Source organism: Vidua chalybeata, chromosome 3, assembly GCF_026979565.1.
Source record: "Vidua chalybeata isolate OUT-0048 chromosome 3, bVidCha1 merged haplotype, whole genome shotgun sequence".
In the NCBI taxonomy this organism is placed as follows: domain Eukaryota; kingdom Metazoa; phylum Chordata; class Aves; order Passeriformes; family Viduidae; genus Vidua; species Vidua chalybeata.
In genome coordinates, this window is record NC_071532.1 from 94626509 (window position 1) to 94648056 (window position 21548).

Consider the following 21548-nt stretch of genomic DNA (forward strand, 5'->3'; position numbering starts at 1 on the left):
CCCTTCAGCCTGTGACCCGCCACTGTTGTGGTAGTCCCTGCTCCTCCTCCAGGGTGGCCGGGAGCTGGTAGGGGCACTTCCAGAGCCTGTCAGGATCTCCCAACACACAGCCAGGCCTGGCAGATGCCCCAGGCTCCCAGCAGCTTGGCCACCTCTACCTCAGACCCTCAGTCACCTCCAGCTGTCTGACCCACCAGTACACCTGCGCCATTTAACTGCACAATTCAATTCCAAAGGGCTGCAAAAGTGAGTGCACGAGGGAGAAGAAACCCTGATGGCCCATGACGGGTTAGGACTGACTAGAGAGCTCCTACAGCCCTGAGCATTGCTATCACTCTCTGTCCATACAGTCAAGACTCGTGTTGTCATCCTACCCCTCCACGCTGCCTTTTGTCCTAAGGTTATTTTGTTTATGGTCATAGGTACTCCACTCTATGGAGGACAATGACTTGTTATTGTCATCTGCTAGGTGCAAGAGTGTATGTGTGTATAAATCCTTACATATCCTGAGGCCTGTGTCATTACCATAACACGAAGTCTGTTGGCCCATACAGGTGTACTGGTCTGACTGGGATGGGGTAGCTTTCTTCATAGCAGCAGATGCTGTGTTTTGTATTTGTGGCTAGAACAGTGTTAATAACACACAGGTGGTTTGACTGGTGCTGAACAGTGCTTGCACAGGATGAAGGCTTTGACATTTTCTCACTCTGACACACCCCACCCACCTCAGTAGAAGATGGAACAAGCAATTAAGGAGGGACACGGATGGGTTAGCTGACTGAAAGTGGACAAAGAGATATTCCACACCATTTGGCTCAGCAATTGAAATGACATAGTGGAGAAAGGAGGTGTGGGTTTGTCTTCCAAGATAGCTGTTGCTTGGAGCCTGCTTGTGGGAGGCAGAGAGTGTTTCCATTTATATCATTTGAATTTTTCTTGTTTCTTTCACTTAAGCTCTGTTCATCTTGACTGAAAGTGTTCTTGCTTTTGCTTTTCTTATTCTCTCACTCTTCCTGCTGGAAGAGAGAAGGGAGTGAGCAGCTATGCAGGTATTCAGCTACTGGCCAGAGTAAACCCACCACAGCAGTCAATGGCATCACCATCATATTAACTGAGTTACATCCACGGATTTGATCTTACAAATCTGGTGTGCCTAGGATACAATCAATAGCCCTGGAATTCTTCTGTTCATGTCCTATGGCAATTGTAGTTTTACGTGTTCACGGGTGTAGGGTTTTGATCTTCCATCACAAGCTTTTCATTTCTAATAAAACAATATTTTTGACAACAAGGTCCTTTGGAAATACTCATCAACTCTAGGACAGTTTTCAGTTTACTCCTAGCATGTAGGGAAGTCTGGTTTTACACTCGAATATATTTCTTTCTAAATTCTTACCTACACTTAATAAAATTGCACTTTAAAAAAATGTTACACTTCAAAGAATTGTTTGGGTACTGTATATGTCAGTATTTGTCCACCACTCATACGTGCAAACTATGACTGCCAAAGTCAAAATGATCACAACTCTTCAGTATCTAAACAAAGAGGAAAAACTTTGTCTTGAAGAGTAAACTAACAGGAAAGCCCATGCAATTATCGTTTCATCTTTAAATACATCTTATACTCTATGGTCACAAGGACTTTATTACAGACTTCATTTAAGAATCTGCTTAAGCAATTGTTTAACTGAGACCTAAGTGAGATGTCTACAGTACAGTATAGTATTTTCACTTAGACTGGCTAAGTTAAATTCATAAATGCAAATCTTTATGAGGTATTTAAGGAAAACCGATTAAAGGCTTTTGTCTTTCAAGTCCTTGATTTTGCAAATCCACTATAATAATAAAAATCTAGAATTTAAGCACTGAATGATAAAATTTCTTGCAAATATTATTTGAAAGTATTAATATAGTATTCAATAACTAAGTCAATCAATGTTATTCCATCACAGAAACTCCTCAGCATATTAATAACTCTATGTGTTCTTCCCTCTCTCTTTCACAGATGAAAATGGCAAATAAATGCTGTTCTCCCTCTGACCAGGTAAGATTTTCATTATATTACCCAATTTTTTAAATTTGTGTGATTACATTGTTGAAAAATTTGTAGAGCTTGCACACATACATCTAGTCAGTTTTAAAACTGATCTAGTCTAGTGGATGGACTGCAAGATCAGTGATGGTAGAGCAAAGTCCCTCCCACTGTAAGTAAAGATCAGATTTGTGACCACTTCAGGAACCTGGACAAGTCTATGGGACCCGATGAGATGCATCCCAGAGTCCTAAGAGAATTGGCTGACGTACTTGCCAAGCCATTCTCCATGATGTTTGGAAAGTCACAGAAGTCAGGTGAAGCCCCTGGTAAGAAGTAGAAAGGAAACATTGCACCCACTTTTAAAACAGATAGAAAAGAGGAACCCAGGAACTACCAGCCTGTCAGCCTCAGCCATGTTCCTGGGAAGATCAAGGAACAGATCCTCCTGGAAGTTGTGATAAGGCACTTGAAGGGCAGGGAGGACTTGGGGAGCAGAAAGCCAACTGTCCTGGTCTGCATCAAAAGTAGAGTGGCCAGCAGGTGAGGGCAGGTGATTCTTCCCCTCTACTCTGCTCTTCTGAGACCCCTTTACCTCTGCATCCAGCCCTGGGGCTCCCAAAATAAGAAGGACATGGACCAGCTCTAACAGATCCAGAAGAAGGCCACAAAGATAATCAGAGGGATGGAACACCACACCTATGATGGGAGACTGGGAGAGCTGGGGCTGTTCAGCCTGGAGAAAGGAAGGCTCCAAGATGACCTTATTGCAGCCTTTCAGTATCTAAAGGGGGCCTATAAGAATGAGTGGGACAAACTTTTAGCAGAACAGATTGTGATAGGACAAGAGTTCAGTTTTAAACTGAAAGAGTGTTGTTTTAGTTTGGCCATAAAAAAGAAGTTTTTCTCACATTAAGGGTGGTAAAGCACTGGCAAAGGTAGCTCAGAGAGGTGGTGCATGCCCCATCCCTGGAAACATTCAAGGTTAAGTCAGTGGAGCTCTGAGTAATCGGATCTAGTTGAAGATGTGCCAGCTTTTTGCAGTGGGGTTGACCTTCGTTACATTTAAAGCTCCCTTCCAACCCAAACTATTCTAAAATTCTGTGATTTAATTCTACTCTTTGTCATGTCTTTTAATTATTAATTAAACCAATATGAAAAACAGGTGATTATGAATGCCAGGGGAAAAGGTATTGGACTTGGATATCTTTTATTGGATGAACTGGCAAGTGCTTTAGTAACTATTCAAAGTTTTTTCCTTATCAGTTTGGGCCCACATAATGAGTTCAGTTGAAAAAAGGAAGACATACTCTCCCTCAATTTTCAAAGAATTTTGGGGTCAGTCATACAACTGTATACATATCACTAGATACATAATTTGATTTCCTAAATTAACAGGCTAGTCTCCATAAACTGCCTAAATAATCAGTGCAGAAACGTATTTTGTTCCAAAGAGCTGTTCAAATGTGAAACTTGGTATCAGTGCTTTAAATCATCCTTTAGAGGAGTCACTTTTGCTAATTTTGACTTGCCTCAGCCTACCATCTAAAGTAGGTGCCTAAAGTTATAAGTCTATCTCACTTTTTCCATTCCAAGTATAAAAAGAAGGACAATTAGGACCTTAATTTCAGAAGCTGAAAATTTAAGGTACAGCTGACAGCAACAAACATTGGATTGTTCTCTGCCAAAAAGTGAGAAAAAAAAGTTTATAATGAATTTGGGCAGATGAAGTAAACAAAACTAGAAAGCATAAAAATATTAAAGGAGCAATTGTGAACAACTCAGACTTTATATGTCCTGTGGAAATTTGCTTTAAAAGCAATCAAAATGTGAATTCTCAGGTATATATATATCACAAAGCCATCATATAAAACTTGGCAAAGATAACTTAAAGTAGAAGAGGACTTTTTCTGGCCTAGATTAATGGAGCTTATTAGTGTCAGTTACATAATATTTGTACAGACCTGAATAGCTCTTTTTAAGGCAATTGATTTAAAATTTAGAGAAAGAATAACCTTAAGAGATTGAAGGTCACTTGAAGAACTGCCTTGAAGTAAAATTGGTGATAGCTGCAGATTTATCTTTCCTTTTGAGTATGGACATTCCTGAAGAATTAAACAGGTCCTTAGAGTTTCATTACTGTGTTGCCTGCGGTGAGTTTTCTTCATTGCTTTTCTTTCATAAAGGAAAAATGTTGGATGTGGATAGGTTTCATTCAGATTCTGTTTTTCACAGGCCATTAAAAAACTAGGATTCAGAGTTATCCAGAATGTAAAAAATTACTTTGTTAAACCTGGTTTTCTTCTTTGTCTTTTATATTGCCTCTGACTGGTTTTATTGCAAACTGAATCTCCAGAACATAATGAATTCTGCTCATTTGAATAAAGAAGGAAGGAAAGGACTACGATATTGGTTCTTGGGTCTAAACCTGCTTTATTTATGGGTCTCTTTGCTAGACGATGTCAATCAAACATGGTGTGATTCTTAGCCTGTGCAGGGCCATAATTTGGACTTTGATGATGCTTGTGGATCCCTTCCAACTCAGAATATTCTATGATTCTCTGATTCTATGCCTTTTCCCTGTGTCTATGACCCAAAGTTAGAAGTACTCGGCAAGGTAGTCGAAGTTGTAGTTATTATTTATATGTTTATATTGTTAAAATATAAATGACAGTATGAGGTCATGAAATTAATTGGTCTGGCTACTTCCATACTTTTAAATTTCTTTCTCCCACCAAAGTAGGGTGTTTGCATTTAAACTGCCTATTGGAAATTGTCCAACTAAGCTGAAATCCCAAACTATCTGTTGAAATTATTTGGTGAGTTCTAGTTATACCAGGACATGTCAAGATAGTTACTCCAAGTCAAGGACTACAAGATTTTAAGAAATATTCAGGGATTGCACAAATTTGAATGGTATTAAATAAGTAGCACTGCTGAAGCTCTGGTTCTGAGTGTCTATGTAACCTGTGTCAATGATGAAACACACAACATCTAAGCATCATAACTTTTATTTTTGCTTGATATAATTTATTATAATACTCTAGAGATTTGAAAGCACTTGATTGTTTGTTAGATTTGGGACTCAATTTAAAAAAAATACTGCTTACTGCTGGATTGATTTTTATTTTTAGAAAAGTAAATTAGCCAATTCTCTCTCTGTACAGATAAAAATACTTGTGATGTTTTTTTGTTTGTTTGTTTGTTTCCTGGATAGTTTTTTATGTTTTTAAGACCTAAACTTTTATCATGATTATTTCAGGTGATTTGTTGCTGCCAAGTGACATATCTAAACATTAGGAAAGGGCAAATATTATGGTTGCTAATTGAATAAAGAAGATGTTGGACAATTAGATACTATTCAATTTGACTTCAATCCCTGTAAAGAATAAATAAATAAATAAAATACCCGTGTGGAGCAGAAAGATGACAATTTACTGCCCTGATGGATTTTTCAGTAACAAAGTGTGACAACCAATCTAATTTTCTCTTGTGAACATGTAACATATCCTGTGGTGTGTGACAGGAGGTTGCTGCAACATATCTTGATTCCAGCAAGGTTTTTGACAATTTCTGACATTAAAATAGTTTAAACAAGTATTATATAGATTTGGTTGTACAGATTTGGTTGGATAATCCAATATTAGGTAAAGATGGCTCATTTTCAAAACTGTCATATTGACTACAAGTGCTGAAGAGGTGACCTGCTGCATTAATAAAAGTAAGCCTACTAATTTTGGAGACATTATGCTTTAAAACACCATGTTAAACATATTAATGATCTTGCTATATTGAAGAGTGAGTCTGAAAACCAAGATTGAAGCCAATTACGAAACTGCATATATGCAAGAATAATTAAGTACATGTAAAAGACTGGGAAAAACTAAAGAGGTTATTACTGCAAAATACTTGATGGTTATTTAGGGGGGATAAATTCTTTTAGAAAGGTTTGGTTCATCCACCATTGTTTTACCAGAACTCAGAGATGACCCTATCTGCAGAAGCCAGTCACATAGAGATAATATGAAAGACAACAGGTGGTTTATTTTTATGGTTTATTATTACCATACCAATTAATTTATTATCAGCAGGCTGTAATCAGGTACAGGGTTGACCAACAGAGACCCGAAAAACTTGCATTCCTTTGGTTTACCTAATATTCCTTCTTTCCCCTCTTTTTACCCTTGCAAATAAGGAATTCACCAACACTTTACTGCTTCTCCATTGGCCCTTTGTTGTGGTGTGTTTTCATTTATTATTGTTTTTAATAGTTGGTTCTGTACCCCCCTCCTCCCCTGAGGCATTGGTTCAGTCCCTGCTGTCAGTCCTCCCTCATTTCTACCCCTTGTTCCAGAGGATTCCCTGTCATTTATGTATCCCTCGATGCTTCATTTGTTTAGTTAGACTGTTCCCCTCCCCTGGAGCTCCCTATTGGTTTAAACATTGCAATCCCCGCCTTATGTCCCTCCCTGCCACTGTGCTATTGGTTCCTAGTCCCAAGTTCCACCCTAGTCCTGTCCCTAAAATCCCACTGCACAGGTTTGTGCCTGGTCTTTGCCTCTGCTGGATATTTGAGTTGCGGATGCTTTGCATAATAAACAATTCTTGGATAAGCAAGTAAGACCCGTTTCATCTTTTCTACGTTGATCGCTCGGCGTCTGCTTAGGAGATTCGGGGTCCCGGGGGAGGCGTCACACCCCCCTTCAGTCGCTCACACCCAACACGCTGCTGCGTGCCACTGCAGCTGTGCTGCAGCAGCCCTTATTTGTCCTGATTTTTACATGCTCATTTGGTTCTTTGAGCCTTAATCTGCAATACCACCACAGCTGTCTGTAAATCAGTCCCCTTTTTCGTTATCTTTTGGCATTTTTCACCCATTATTCACTTTCTTTTAGTGTATTTCACCTTCTGGTTTACCCCCTTATTGATGTCTATCCCCTAGTTGGCTTCAGCTTCAAGCCAACTCCTCCCTTCACATCGTCATGATGTCCAGCAGTTTCCCACGCTGTTACCTTGTGAGTTTAACATCAGGCCAGGCTGGCTGCTCACCTGCATGCCAGAACAACCACACCTGCTCAGTGGCTTTTGAGAAAGGCAAGCACTGTGGGCTGTACCAAAACCAGCTACTGCAGAACATGCTAAGTGTTCCTATTGCTGTAAGGCCTTGGCAGGAATACTGTCTCTGATTTTTTGCACTATGTTTCTGAAAAAGTATTGAGCACAGGTTTTCTGTGGCCTCTGTGGATAGGTTGAAAGAAATACAGAAGTATGAAAGAAATACTCAATAATGATAACTTTTTGCTCAGAGAAAAACATGTGAAAAGCAGCAAAGAATGATATCACATAAGCTACATATCCTTGTTCGTGGATTTTTGCTCCATTTGTGAACTGAGTATGCTTTTTTAATTCTTCCACTCTAAGGTGAAAATCATTTGAGTCTTTAGTGGATAGGGCAAAAAAAAATCTTTAATAGTGATTACAGTGAGACTGATTCATTCTTGACGTGACAAATAAAGTGCTAGAATAGATGATTGAGAGAAAATAGGAAGACTCCACTATAGCAGAGGTCCTGAGAACATTAAGGAAGCATTTTTTCATAAACAAAATAGGTATCAGGGCTACTGCATTTTTGAGAGGGTGGGGTAGTAAGTTTTTCAGAAGCCACTTTTCTACTCTGTATTTGATAATTATAAAATCATAATTCTAAATAAGAAACTTTTCAAATACGAAGGGTTTATTCATTGTTCTTTATAGCAGAACTACTGCTGTAGGTGTGCCATGAACATGTTTGCCTGGCTTCATCCTGCAGCATACAAGAAACCCTGTACCTACTCTTGAAAGACCATTTTTTCTTCCTTTCTCTCTCTTATTTTTTTTTTCTTCAGAAAAGAGAAAAATGTTTCTAAAAATATCGCATGTAGCAGTAAAGTTACTTTCTCCTAATGGTTAGTCTGGAAAAGTTAGGTTCTTGAAGACTACAATTTTACAACAACTTAACACCTGTAGAAAGGGTGCAGGGCTAAATTCCTTTAAGCATAAAGAGACTGCATAGAGATAGAATTGAGATATTCTTTGGATTTTTGACTATTTATGTGGGAGGACAGCGTTTATTTCCTAATGAAATTGCCTTGATTTGCTTCAGAGACTTTTTCTGGCACCTCAGATCCTCAACTGAAAAAACCTTAACAGAAGAAGAACCACTTTTTAAACTAAACTTTTTAACCCCTAGTCAGCTGATATGCAGTGCTGTGAGGTATATATGCTCTGTGAGATAAACAGCTATAGTTTGAAATGGTTTCTTGTTTATTTTTCCACTTGTTGTCATTATTGTAATATTGCTAAAATACAAAGCAGACATATAAGAAAAAAAAAATTGTGAAGGATATGAGTTTTCCATTTTTCTTTAGTTTGGTTAGTTCCTACTGCATAAATAGTACTTCGCAGCTGCTATAATATAAGAATGCGTAACCAGTAAGGCAACTTACTGGTGATAGCTGTCTTCAAGAGAGAGTTTTGTGCTTTGGATCCTAACCTGAACAAGAAGGCTGTAATGAGTAAAGGTGAGAGATCTCAGGTCCAGTTTACCAGCCTCCTGTTAAAACAAGCAAACAAAGAGTAGAAACTATTATTGCTGTCCAAAAGGACTTGTAATCTAAATTTTGCCCAGGCAGACAATGCCTGGGAAGATACGTGAATTCAGGTACATACCTATCTTCATAGTTCCCTCCAGCATAGTGTGGATATGTTGCTATTTGTGATGTTCAAACTGTGCCTAGCTTGGAGTTATAAATTTGAACTAAAGCACAAAGAACATTTGTGTCATAATTTCTAAGTTTCTCTATACTTTGCTCTCTAGAATATTTCATTTTGAATAGTAGCCATTCAGACATAATTGAATGCAACTGATGTACAATGGAAAACAGTAATGTGATATATCAAAACTTACAGCATTACAATATTGGTTTTTATTTTTATTTTGCTTTTAGTTAAACTTTATGTATGTGTAAGGACTGCTTGTCCCCCCTCCCAGTCCTTCCCCAAGAGCTGTTCTCTTCAAAATATACCATCTACCACTTGTTTTGGACAAGACCCCCAAAAATTATTTTAGATGCCTCAAGATTTACTTCTGTTTGCTTTCTTAATTTGATATAGTTCCATTGTGCCTCATGGTATGACACTGGTTCTTAACTTGCAGGTCAGTCTGTCATCTCTTGTAGACTCTTATCCCACTTTAATTACATAAGTGTATCTGTCTGTTCTGATGTGTCATACATAGACATCTACTTGATTTTCTTTTTTCAGTTCCCTCCTGAGTGTTTTGCATCATTTACTTTTCATAAGTATTTAACTAAAAGTACTATATACAAAATGTACTCACTGCTTTATAAAATTTAACACATTAAATTTCCAGTCATTGCAGCATCTAGATGCTTTATTGCTGCAGGAAAACAATAAGTGCAAATAAGAACTTTCATTTATCTGCTATGATTGGATTACATTTTGTTAGTGACTTGTTTTATCTCCTTGTAATGAGTGCCATTGCTCATTTTCATCTTACAGGAACTTTTGGAAAGTGTATTAGAGCATGTTAGATACTTAATAATATATCAATGATCTATGGGTAATTTTCAAACAGTAGTGAAAGCAGTGCTGAGAAGAGAGAGTTTGTAGTATCATGCCTTATGAACACTCATGAAAACTTCAAATGGCAGGTTTCAATCAAAAAACAGAGTATTTCTTATTCCAGACTAACATTCCCAACCACGTACTAAGATCAAATTAAAATCTCAGTAACCCCATAAACCACAGACAGCTTGTAATTAAGTACCAACACTTGTTTGCTTTTGTTCCGTACAGATTTTGTTGAACTGAATAATAATTCTTTCTCCATTTCTGAAATCTAAAAGACCCAGTCAATAAGAAAGATATGTAGAAAGTAAAAAACCCTAACGTTATATTGGATATCATTCTTTTTGTCTGTGTTATTTGATATTAAGACCCTGAAAAATTGAATATATATTATCGTTGTAGTAGACTAGCAACAATAGTATAGTATTTTTTTTCAGTAATGCGGTGTCGGAAAATCCTGTTTCAATGCTTTTGCTGACTACTATAGAAACAATGTTTTGGTGAGAGTTATTCAATTTACAGAATAGGAAATCAAGAACTGGAAGGGCTACCGTATTTATTTTGCTGTTTCTTAGATAGCCTTAAAATGTTAGTGCTGGAGCTCAGTAGAACAGCAGGGAGAAAGATTGTCTGGCTCAACATGCTGATTTATTATTTATTTATTGATAAATTGATTGACAAAAGACATAATTGATACATTAAATACCAACATTGGAAAACAATTTGTTAGGTCTTCATAATATAGGTATGAAAATTCACCCATCCTATTAGCTAGTGCTTCGGCATTTCTTCCCCTTGTAACCCATTACTGCCTGTAAGTGTAGCCTTAGTTGAAAATGAGCAAGCTGCTCAGCAATACTTGTACATTCAGACTGGTGATTCACTCTAGATTTAAGTACCTGTTTCAAGAGCAATAAATTCCTCTTAATGTATGCAAAATTGAGCCTGGAATGTTTATGCTTTGTTATTTTTCAGTAAAGACATTCATGTTATTCTGCTACCACACAATGGCATTCTTATTTATGGCATTCCTTTATAAATTTGTATTTACCTAAAAAAGGAAGAATGCAATTTTACTTCATTTCATTTTTTCTTAGCATTAATTTATCTGGAAAGCAAAGGCATGTATTGCAACACTGCTAACGTTGTGTAACTACTGGATTTGATACCTAATTCTTTGAAAACATAAATATGATAAAGCATATATGAAAATGTATAAACTCTGAAAGACAACAAGTGTGACAAAGACTTTGACAGTTGCAGACGTGAGCCTGATGAAAGCTATTTGATTTCAGATAAATCTAGTGATTTGTTTAGAGGTATTTCTTTAGAGGTATGTGTAATAGAAATATCAGTATGTCCAAGTTTTGACATTGCTATGGATAAGGTATTATGGTTTCCATAAACTACTGAATGACTTTGGTACAAGTAGATTTTCCTGCTGGTTCAAATGAGAGTCTGCTTTGACCTGTATAGGTGGCTTTTAAAGCAGAGATTATTTCACATAAGGTTTAGACTACTTGTACTACAAGTCTCTTCAAGTACTTCTGACACGCTGGCATTATACTGTATGCTTCAAAAATATGGAAATGGTTGTAAGGCAGATGTGAAGTAGATGATGCGTCCCATGCTACTAAAACCACTGAGAAAGAGAACTTTAATTTTCAATTATTTTCTTTTACAGGTCATACATATGGGATGGGTAAATGAGAGACTTGAAGGAACTGATTCATCTCAGCTCTACAAATTCAAGTTTCTGGCCCTGAAGGGTTCATCCTTCTACATTTTCAGCACTCCACCGGTAAATAAATGATATTTTTGTATCCATTTCATTGTAAATGGAAACCTGTTTATTATGTCTGGGTTTGTTTTCCTTTATCAAGTGAAGTTTTCAGCTGAGATTTCAATGTAAGTTAAAGTCACAGATGCCACTAAATTTCAAAAAGCTGTAGATATTTAGCCTCTTTCAAGGTCCTCTGAAAAGCTTGCTGTATGTTTTGTTTTTTGAAGTTGTCAAGGTCAGGTTTTATTTTGGTTGGTTAGGCCTAATATTTCTTCCCTTATTTATTTTAAGGTATTTTGTAGATGTAATGAGTTGAGAGTTACTCTGCTTTCTGAAAGACAAGATACATCATGAAATAAACCATCCATACAATTGGATGATACTTGTGGATTTTTCACATAAGCAAGGGATCAAAGTGCTAAGTGTATAGTTTGAACAAGTCTTGCTTTGATAATTTATATACCTCATAACAAGAATTCTGTTTCATAGCAGGTGCCTTATCTAGTATTTTTCTAAAACTTAATTTAGAAGGGTGAAATGGAAATGAGCTGTAGAATTCTAAACTGTTTAAAAGAATTGCCCATGATTACCACGTGGTAATATTTAATCCTTTCTTTTTTCTCCAGAAAACCTTTGCCTTAAACAAATCATAAAAGAATAAAATGTGGACTTAACATGAAATTTCAATTATACAACTTGCTTACAGTTTTGCTCAGAAGTTGCTCGGTCTCCCAGTTTTGTCTGCTGGTCCAAAGAAAATCTGATTCTTTATATGTGTTCTCTCTGCAGTACCGTTGGGAAGTACATACTTTTCAAAAGTTATTTGTGAACCTCAATGAAATGCAATAAGTAAAATTTCACCCTCTCTAAATGGAAATTATTAATCCAATGATTCCAATTAATTTCAAACAATCTAAAATGGCCAATAGTATTCTTTTTAAAATGAGACAACACATCTGGGAAAAGCAGGGATTCCCCTTCTAAAAATTGGGGGTTTCATATGTTAGGCAAGGGAACTAAAATTTGATTGAATTACTACAATTTAGTTAAAATGTGAAAACTATCTAGAAATATTAAACAAATAAATAATACACCACATGAATGATTTTCCTCTATAAATTTTAATTACTGTTTTCAGACCTATTTCTAAGGCATATTTTTGATGTAATTAAAATTGTACATCTATATGATACTAATTTGGGATAAACTACTTCATTTACCATTTTCAGCACTCTACTAAGAACAGACAATTGGGGATGATTGGAAATAGAAATTACCTGACAGATTTTTTGTAGGAGCCTTGGCTTTCAAAAACTGAACAAAGGGGAACCCTTTGATCAATGTGTTGTGTCACCTCAATACTATGATGCACCAGTAAATTTGAAAGAGTCTATAAATCATAAAATTTGTTGACCAGTTTTCTTGCTCTTTTAACATTCCCCAGATGTCTCTCATCAAGGGAAAAACCCCCAAAAACTAAAGACCAAATTCACAGTTTCCAGCAACCTCCTATCTGGAGACCTCAAACCTGGATCTCAAGCCACACTTTGAAGCTGATTATCAGTCTCCTGAGGCACCTCCAGCCCTGGCTTTTGTTGATGCTCTGTGGCTCTCTCCACAATCCCACTGCAGCCCTGCAGTGCAGCCTTGCAGTGCAGCCCTGCAGTGCAGCCCTGCAGTGCAGCAGGGCCAGTCTCGGGCTCCACAGCCCTTCCCTGTGCAGCCATGGTCACACAAGCCAGGGCCACCCAGGGGCCCGTGTCCAGGCCCAGCCTCAGCCTGTCACTGCTGCCAGGGATTTGGCTGGTGCCCAGAGCTGGGGCTGCCCCAGTCCCCATGGCTGCCCTGCTCCTGGCTGGGCCTTGCTGGGATGGAGGTCACCACTTCTTAGCAGCCTGTGTGGTTTCTTACCTGGGGCTAAAGCAGAGCTAGCACAGCCGTGTTTGGGCTGATGCTGAGCAGGGCTGGTGCAGCCTTTCCATTCTCACTGCTCACCCAGCAAACTCCCTGGGGCTGGGACAGGCTGTGGGGGACATGGCCCGGACAGCTGATTTAAATAGAACAAAATAGATTTCACATACAATGAAACATGCTCAGCAATAAAAAATGGGGCTTGGTCTTCAAATGTAGCCATTGCTTGAAGAATGGCTGGGCATTGGTCTGCTTGGGGTGAGCGCTGAGCAATCACCTTTACATGCATTGATTTCTTCCCCTTTCCATCACTTAGTAAACTGTCCTCTTCTTGCCCCATGCATTTTCTCGATTTTGCTCTTCCTGTTGTCTCTTCCATCCCATAGCAGGGGGATGGGGAGCTAGTGAGGGGCTGTGTAGGTGTTTGATTGTGTGACAAGGTCAATCCACTGCAGGGCCATGAGTTGGGACCTGTCTGGCAGGGACCCTGCCCCGACAGACCCTGGAGAGCTCCCGTGGCACTGGTTCTGTGGCACATGTCCTGGCTCTGTAGATGCAAACACAGGTCCCCAGACAAAACTGTGCATAAAGCTCTTGCACTGTTTTTAGAGATACTTGATGCTACTGCTCTTACCATTGTTCCTACTGAGGTTTGGGTTTTTTACTATTTTAAGCAGAAAAAAAAAAAGTTCAATCACAAAAGTACAAATGTTTCAACACTTGCTTGATCTTTAGAAGATACAAGTTTAATATATTTTATTTCAGAAATGTTGCTATTGTTATTTATATTCTGAATCAATGTTGCATATCAGTGTATCAAAATAGTGTGCACAGAGTAGATGACCTATAAATTCTACACTTATCTTTATTCATATTTTTACAATTGCTTGTAAAAGGATGTAGTACAATTTCCACTCTTTTTCTATTTCATTGTGTGCAAAAGATGATGTGAATGTAAATACAGCTGCTAATTTTCGTAAGAATGGAAAACATAGTTATACATGAGCAAGAATAAAGAAGATTGTGGAAAAAAGTGGATATTATACTATGAAATAAATCACTGTTGCAAGTAATATTCTATTTATATGCTATTTCTACAATATCACAGATGGTGATTCCAAGAATGTAGAGGCTTCACCACAGAAGTAAATATCAAGAATCGTGTGATTAACAGAGAAGGGTCTTTTTGCATCCCTGAAGTGGCTTATCTGATTGTATTTAAGAAATTTACAGATTTCATTTACACACTGCTATATTAGAAATGTGACCTATTTCTAAAAATTGCATATCTGAAAAACACCACTGAACCAATAGAAATTATTCTTGTGTCAGTTTTAATACACAAGCAGTACTTTATTACATTCTAAAAGCATCTATAAAATTCCTGTCAATTTTCAGATATTGGAAAAGTTCTAAATTCATACCCCAGAAGAAATTGAAGAAAAAGTATTCTAAATTGTCATTTAAAATCAAACTATTTTTTATATCTTTGAAAATTTCCAGAAAATAATTTAATGTTTTTATGGAATATGGGCTAGATGGAGGGGAGATTTCTGCTATTTGATTTTTTTATGTTTTCCTTATAGTTCATTGTGATTTTTACATTAAAGTCTTTAAGTAACCATGACCTTAGATCTGCTGTGTAACCCTTAATTGCAAAACTATCTTTTTTCAGTGTGATTAAATAAATAGCACTGAAGTGATTTAACATGAAGGCAGGTAGACAATCACTGCATGGGTGGCTTAAAATTTTAAGAAAATAATAATAGAAGACTATTGTGAAAGTAACAGAAATAGTTCCGCATCTGACAATATAGAGAAGCTTGCACAATGTAATTAAGACAAGCAGTGTTTTTAATGCTGCCATGTAAGTTCTAAATGCTAAAACTATATATTTTTTAATTTTTCTTGGTTTATTTTTTTTACATTAAGGAGTGAAGAGATCAGTGAAATTAATTACTCTTTACCTAGAAGTATTTAGTCCTCTCCTTAGACCTTTTTAGTACTTCTAGGCAGGTTGGATGCTTCTGCTTAATTCTCAGATAATGCAGCATTTGCTGTATTCCAGTAATAAATACTGTCAGCACTTTAATTTTTTTCTTTTACATTTTACTCTTTATTTTATTATATTTGAATAAATATTTTTAATATTTTGGGGGGCTCTGGAGACCTATAGAATCAGATTCTGTGCTCAGAGAAAGTCCAAAAGTATGTTATGTTCATTTGATTTTAGTGATTTTTGAAGTATGATTATCTTTTACATTCACCCAATATTTCTTTATTTAGTGGTGATCTCTGAGCAGACATGAAAGTCTTTTATGCCTTTTGCTGGTTCTCGGCTTCATTTCTCTGCCTCTGTCAAGGCTGGGACTGAAGGCACTCGAGACAGTATTTTGCGTTCAGGCTTAGGTGTTCATTTTTCTTATCTATGTTACAGTCTCACAGGCAGTGAGTTCTGCAGTATTTCACTAACAAGGTGCAAAATGGCTATCTTTCATTACTTGTATCTTAAGGCTAAACTATCCAATTAAGAAATGACACCTAAATTATCTTCACTTTTAACCCAATAACTAATCACTCAAAATCTACAATGCAAATTTTCTGTCCAATTACAAAATACCACCCAAACCCAGAAGGAAGGAAGAAGAAGGTAAAGAAGAGGGACCAGCCTCCGCCCTAAAACCTCCATCTTGCTCCATATATATTACTATGTTCTAAAACCTTTAAGTTTTCTACCCTGTCATATTACACACTTCTAATCAAACTACACACCCATAATCCCAGTGCTATCAGTCAACTTTGGAAGTCTTCTCCACGGCCTCAGGTCAAATGCACTGCTCTCCTGGGAGTCAGAGTCTGTCAACACAGAAAGTCTAAAATTCTCAGCATCCAGAACTACAATGCCTAATTTATAATTGCAGAATTCTCTTCTAGGGAGTAACTTTGTGAGCTAATTGTTTACTGCATGTGTGTGTCAAAATGAGTTTAACTTTATTGTTTTCTCTCTATTTTAAATCATAACTTTTTAAAGAAAAGCCAGTGATTAACTCACATATTTAATGGTAAGTATATTTGGAATATAAGTTGGAACTGATGCTGAGATCACCTGATGCTGAGTTTGTGTAAAGCTAGATTTTATCAGTTTGTTTATTTTCAGAACTCCACTGTAATGTCTGTTTTTAAACCATGAGGAATTTGCAGAAACTCATGCTAAAGTAAAAAATACTTCTGCAACACTTGGGACTTTTATAAGTCTATGTACCTATTTTAGTCTCTCATTAGAGACTTAGAATTGTAATTTCAGATTCCTATTTTTTGTAACCCTGTTTGGATTTATTATCTTTCTGATCAGCTCAGTGTTACCAGTGAGCTTACAAATGTCTTAATTTTGCAATGTTCCTGAAAGGATTAATATAGCTAAATGTCTACAGAACCAAGTATTTAACACATACTGCACTGGGTTAGGTAAGAAGGTGGTCTGCCAATAATATAAATAACAACATTCAGCTCCTCTTGGTCATAAATTCATATAGTAGACAAACACAAATTAAAGTAGAGGCTTACTGAATGCTAATTGAAACTCTCATGTATTATGACACTATTTCTGAAAGTGTCTGAACTAAATTCATATGAATACAAGCATGTCTCATTGAGTCACCTATTCTGAATATAGCTGTTTGAAATGCTTTGTCAAATGCTTCATAAAAAATAATAACGCTGTCCTGCCAAGAAATTGCAATGTATAAAATACCTGCAGGAGCAATTCCAAGGGGAAATAATGTGAAAAACTATTTTATTGTCTAAGAAATCTACTTGGGTGTCTCATTTATCTTAGGTAGTTATTACCCAGTTATTACATGTGTGATGATGGATGACCTGTAATAAACTGGAACATTCTTTAAATCAAATGAAGGATTCTGCAATTTTCATGAACTTTCCTGATTATTTCCAGCTTTTCTTCTTGACTAGGAGTATATGGTTAATTGTGGGTTTTTAAAAGTACAACAGTCTATAACATAACATTTTAAACTTAGACATGCTATGATAGTTCTGATAAAACTATAAATAATGCCAGCTGTCTGTTTAGATTTTAGTATTCCTTTGTAATATGTTTATTTTGGCCTCCTTAAAATTCCTCTCGGCATGTCATTTATGTTCTGAGCACCTTGCACACAGTGGTATTCAGACTGTTTCACTCTCTAAGTATGGTAGCCTTTCTCTGAGATACACAGGTAAAGAAAACCTTGGCTTATATAGGTGCCAGCAGTTGTCACTGTCACTGCCTGACTCTGCTGAAAAAGTCATATGTGGTTACACAGCATCAAAAGATGAAAGAGATGCGTAGAATAATGGGAAGAAGTCTGAATTACTCAGAGTGAATTTAATGGCACAGCAGTGTCACCTTCATTCATCATTAATAGTGCAAAGATCCCCAACAGTTAAAATTAATCTTCAGGAATCAAAATGAATGATATGAGCAAATAAAAGTCCATTCATATCTCAACAGTTTTCAGGTCATAGCCCATGTCACCAAAGCCAGTTGCATAAACAGGAAATGAATCAGTGCTTATGCTTCTATGTCCAGCCACTTACAGCAATAAAGGGTTCTCCTGCTGTTAACTGAGATGGAAAAGATCCTTTCCCTTTGAGAAACTCAAGACCAAATAATGAACCAGCCTCCATTCTACTCTAAACCTTATTTTGCAAGAAGCATGAATATCCCTTTGGAGGATCAACAGTAATAGGGTAAAACATGTATTATTTAATTATTTTCTTTTCAAAACAGCCATCAAAGTGCAAAATATTTCCCTGGAAATAAGATTAAACAACGACCTGCAGTGCTTACTCTATTGTGAGACTGTTTAAATGTACCTTTCTTTATGACAGCTTTATAAGTCCTCTGTTTCAATTGTTTCAAATCTTAGGTTATTTCTTATTTGTACAATAATTAAATTGCAAAACTCAAATAAAATATTGAATGGACTTACAAGAAGATGAATAGGAATGGAAATCTAAAAAATAGAAAGTTACATCTTTAAAAAATGCTACCTTTTAATAAACTGATGGGAGGACAAGTTAGTACCTAAAGTTTCTTTAAATTTCTTCTCTAAACCAGCTGACATTAGATTTAAATTTGAAAAAGTTTAAGTAGTTCTATGTGCTTTTATCATGTAGTTTTAAAATTACCTGTCTATAGTATTTTGAGCTTTAATTTTTGAGACATTGCTCATAGTAAAACAAAGTGCATAATCTGTTTTGTATTCTAGTGGATGTATTGTATTCAAGTGATGTTTGCCATTTGATTGTTAAGATATAGAAACTATGAAATGGAGAATCCTAGAATGTGCTACCACACTAGAATGTGAGGCCTTCTATATCCTGAAAAGATGTGGCGCTCGAATTTCTAGAGTACTTCAGTCCCATTTCAGCAGGTGATTCATAATGTCTAAATTTAATAATCTAAAAAAACTAATCTAAACCTAAGAGAAATTAGGAGAAGGTTAGATTATTAAGAATTAATTCAGATTGTTAAGATTAGAGAGAAACTAACACCAAGTTCACATTACTTCTCCAAAGGACTCTGAAGTAAAATTTCATAACTAAAAGAAAACCCATTATAGGCCTGTAAGTGTTGCAGTGGTTTGATTCTCATCAAGTTACTACAATTCTGTTTAACAGCTTAGAATTTGAAGATACTTGAAAATTAAACTTTAAAATAAATTTTAAAAGAGGTAAAACATGTTGATATATCCATGCAAATCATCAGAAGAAATACTGTTTTTAAAGGTGAATTATGTGCTACTGTGAACACAGAGAAAAATAATCTGTTACTGAATTTCATAGTTTTTTTCTAGTTAAGTTTCATCCACATAAACCAGATGTTTGACAATGAGTTCTTTATGTTAATAATTTCAATTTATTTTTTTCTGCTTTCTTCTTTTTGGGTGGTGTGTGGAAATAGGACAAAGCTGTATAAGCCCTAGAATTTTAAATTATCCAAGTTACTATTAAAGTTACCAAAATACTTATTTCCGTATGCCAAAAGCCTTAGAGGTCCAACCCAGTCAAATGCTTCATCTATCTATGCAGCCATTCCTGTGCATTCCCCAAGAGCTAGGATTTTGCTCTAAAAGATATAAGCAAAAATTATTTGTATTCCAATTGAACTTTTCCTATGTGTTAAAAAAAACCAGATTATCACATCATATAATTAAGCAGAATTTTGGTAAAAACTTCAAACATCATTCTTGCTATTCAGATTTTAACAGCCTGTCATGTCAACATGATTAGGTAATGAAATCAAAAGAAAACAAAATACAGGTGTTTTCATATTATTGAGCACACAGTTGTTGGTTTTTTTTTTTTATTATTATTATAAATATTGCAGTCACATAGTCCTTTTCCACTTAAAGACTAAATATTGAGTTATTGCCTCCCTAGTGCATGGAAACTCAAAACTCAATTTAGGAACACATCTTCGTCTGTTGATTGTAAGATTTTTTCCGTATTGAGACATTATGCTGAATGACTCTGTGTTTGAGACTGAGTTCTCTGTGTTAACATCTTGAGAAATAAAAATGCTAATGTAACTAAGAGATTACAAAGACGTTTCCATCATACTAGGAAAAGAAAAAATGAAATTATTTAACACCTTTTAATTCCTGTTTCTGTAAAAATTTAATACTATTTGACAGTCTTTTCTAAATACTGGATATTAAATGTAGTGATGTGCCTGTATTTAAAGGATCCAGTAGAATAACGATGGGTGAAACCTTTTCATTTTTTTTTCATCTGAACATGATTTTCAAATAAAAAGTGTGCTGATAATTTTTTTTATATTATAGGTGAGCACACTAGACTGGGTACGAGCTGAAAAAATCTATAACCTCTGTGAGGTTCTATTTAAAATTCACAAGGTAGGTTTCCCAATGGATCCAGTGATTTTATTAGTAAAGAAAATTTACCTTTTCCTGTTGATGATAAACTCAAATTAATCTTAACTAGTATTCAAATAGTTCATCTGTTGTTATAAAAAGCTATTTGCAATTGCTAGTGCATTAGTTGTGCAAGTATAAGAAAATATGGAAAACAGGTTTAAGCTCCAAGTGAGCAAGTTACTAACATGTTTTCTTACTGAAGAAAGTTTTCAGTATTAGAGCTGTATGAAGTATCAGTAAGACACATAGCGTAATTATATTAGTTTTTCTTAGTGGGTCAGATTTTCAAGCAAACGTGATGAAAAATGCTCTTGTTGTAATTTTTGATCCATATAAAGATATTTTCATTTTAGTAACTAAAAATGTAAAATTATGTCCTTGTTATGTCATACGTATTGATTGTTGTATCAAGTATTGTAGTGTTTTTCTCTTTATAAAGGGCAATATGTTGGGTTTGTTTCCCATAGAATTAATTTTCTTCCCCCAAAGTCATGTTTTCTGTCTAGCTTGTCCTGATTAAAAATTTCCATCAAAATATTAGCACTTTGTGTAAATAATTGACTTATAGAATATATTGTCTAATAAATTGCATCAGATAGATTAATTTTCTTCTCCAACAAAAACAAAACCTTTTCAGGTGACATAAGGCTACTATGAGAGCCTATTTGTCTACGAGAGAAAGGATATTTTCAGAAAAAAAAAAAACATCTTTTCAGATAAAATACTATTTCAGTGAAAAAATAAAGCTCATCTCTAGTTCTCACCAGCTGCTGCCCTTCTCTGCTGTTTCTCCCTTGGCCACGCACTGATGTCGTGGAAAAGGCAGGTTGTTGCTGTTACCTGTAATAGATCCTGCACTGAAGCAAAAGTGTGTAAGGTTTTTTATTTGGTATTGGTGGAGGGTTTTTTGGTTTGGTTTGGTTTGGTTTGGTTTGGTTTGGTTTGGTTTGGTTTGGTTTGGTTTGGTTTGGGGTGTGTAGGTTTTTTTGTGTTGTAGGGGTTTTTTATTTGTTGGGTTTTTTTCTGATGCAGGTTATTCAGGGCATGGGAAAGAAGTGTCTGGTACTGCCATGCCAGGAAAACAGTAGTCCTGGAGTTAGGACTAGAGCTCAGCTCCAAAGGCACAGGAGAGCCATATTCTTGTAGGCATGGCATTATTTTTGTGTGACCATGTCTCCAGCTGGGAACATATGGGCAAATTCAGGTCCTGCCCATCACTAGCATACCAACAAAAAGTAGATGTTCTGTCACAGAT

The 21548-nt window shown here is 36.1% G+C and overlaps 1 protein-coding gene across 1 annotated transcript in view; it reads left to right on the forward strand.

Annotated features, from left to right (window-relative positions):
- SNTG2 (syntrophin gamma 2) overlaps positions 1-21548 on the forward strand; it is a 207030-nt gene that overhangs the window by 156517 nt on the left and 28965 nt on the right. Inside the window, exons 11-13 of the mRNA XM_053937530.1 lie at positions 2006-2044; positions 11346-11462; positions 20201-20272. Of these exons, the coding sequence (XP_053793505.1) occupies positions 2006-2044; positions 11346-11462; positions 20201-20272 (228 nt within the window). The remainder of the gene's footprint in view (positions 1-2005; positions 2045-11345; positions 11463-20200; positions 20273-21548) is intronic.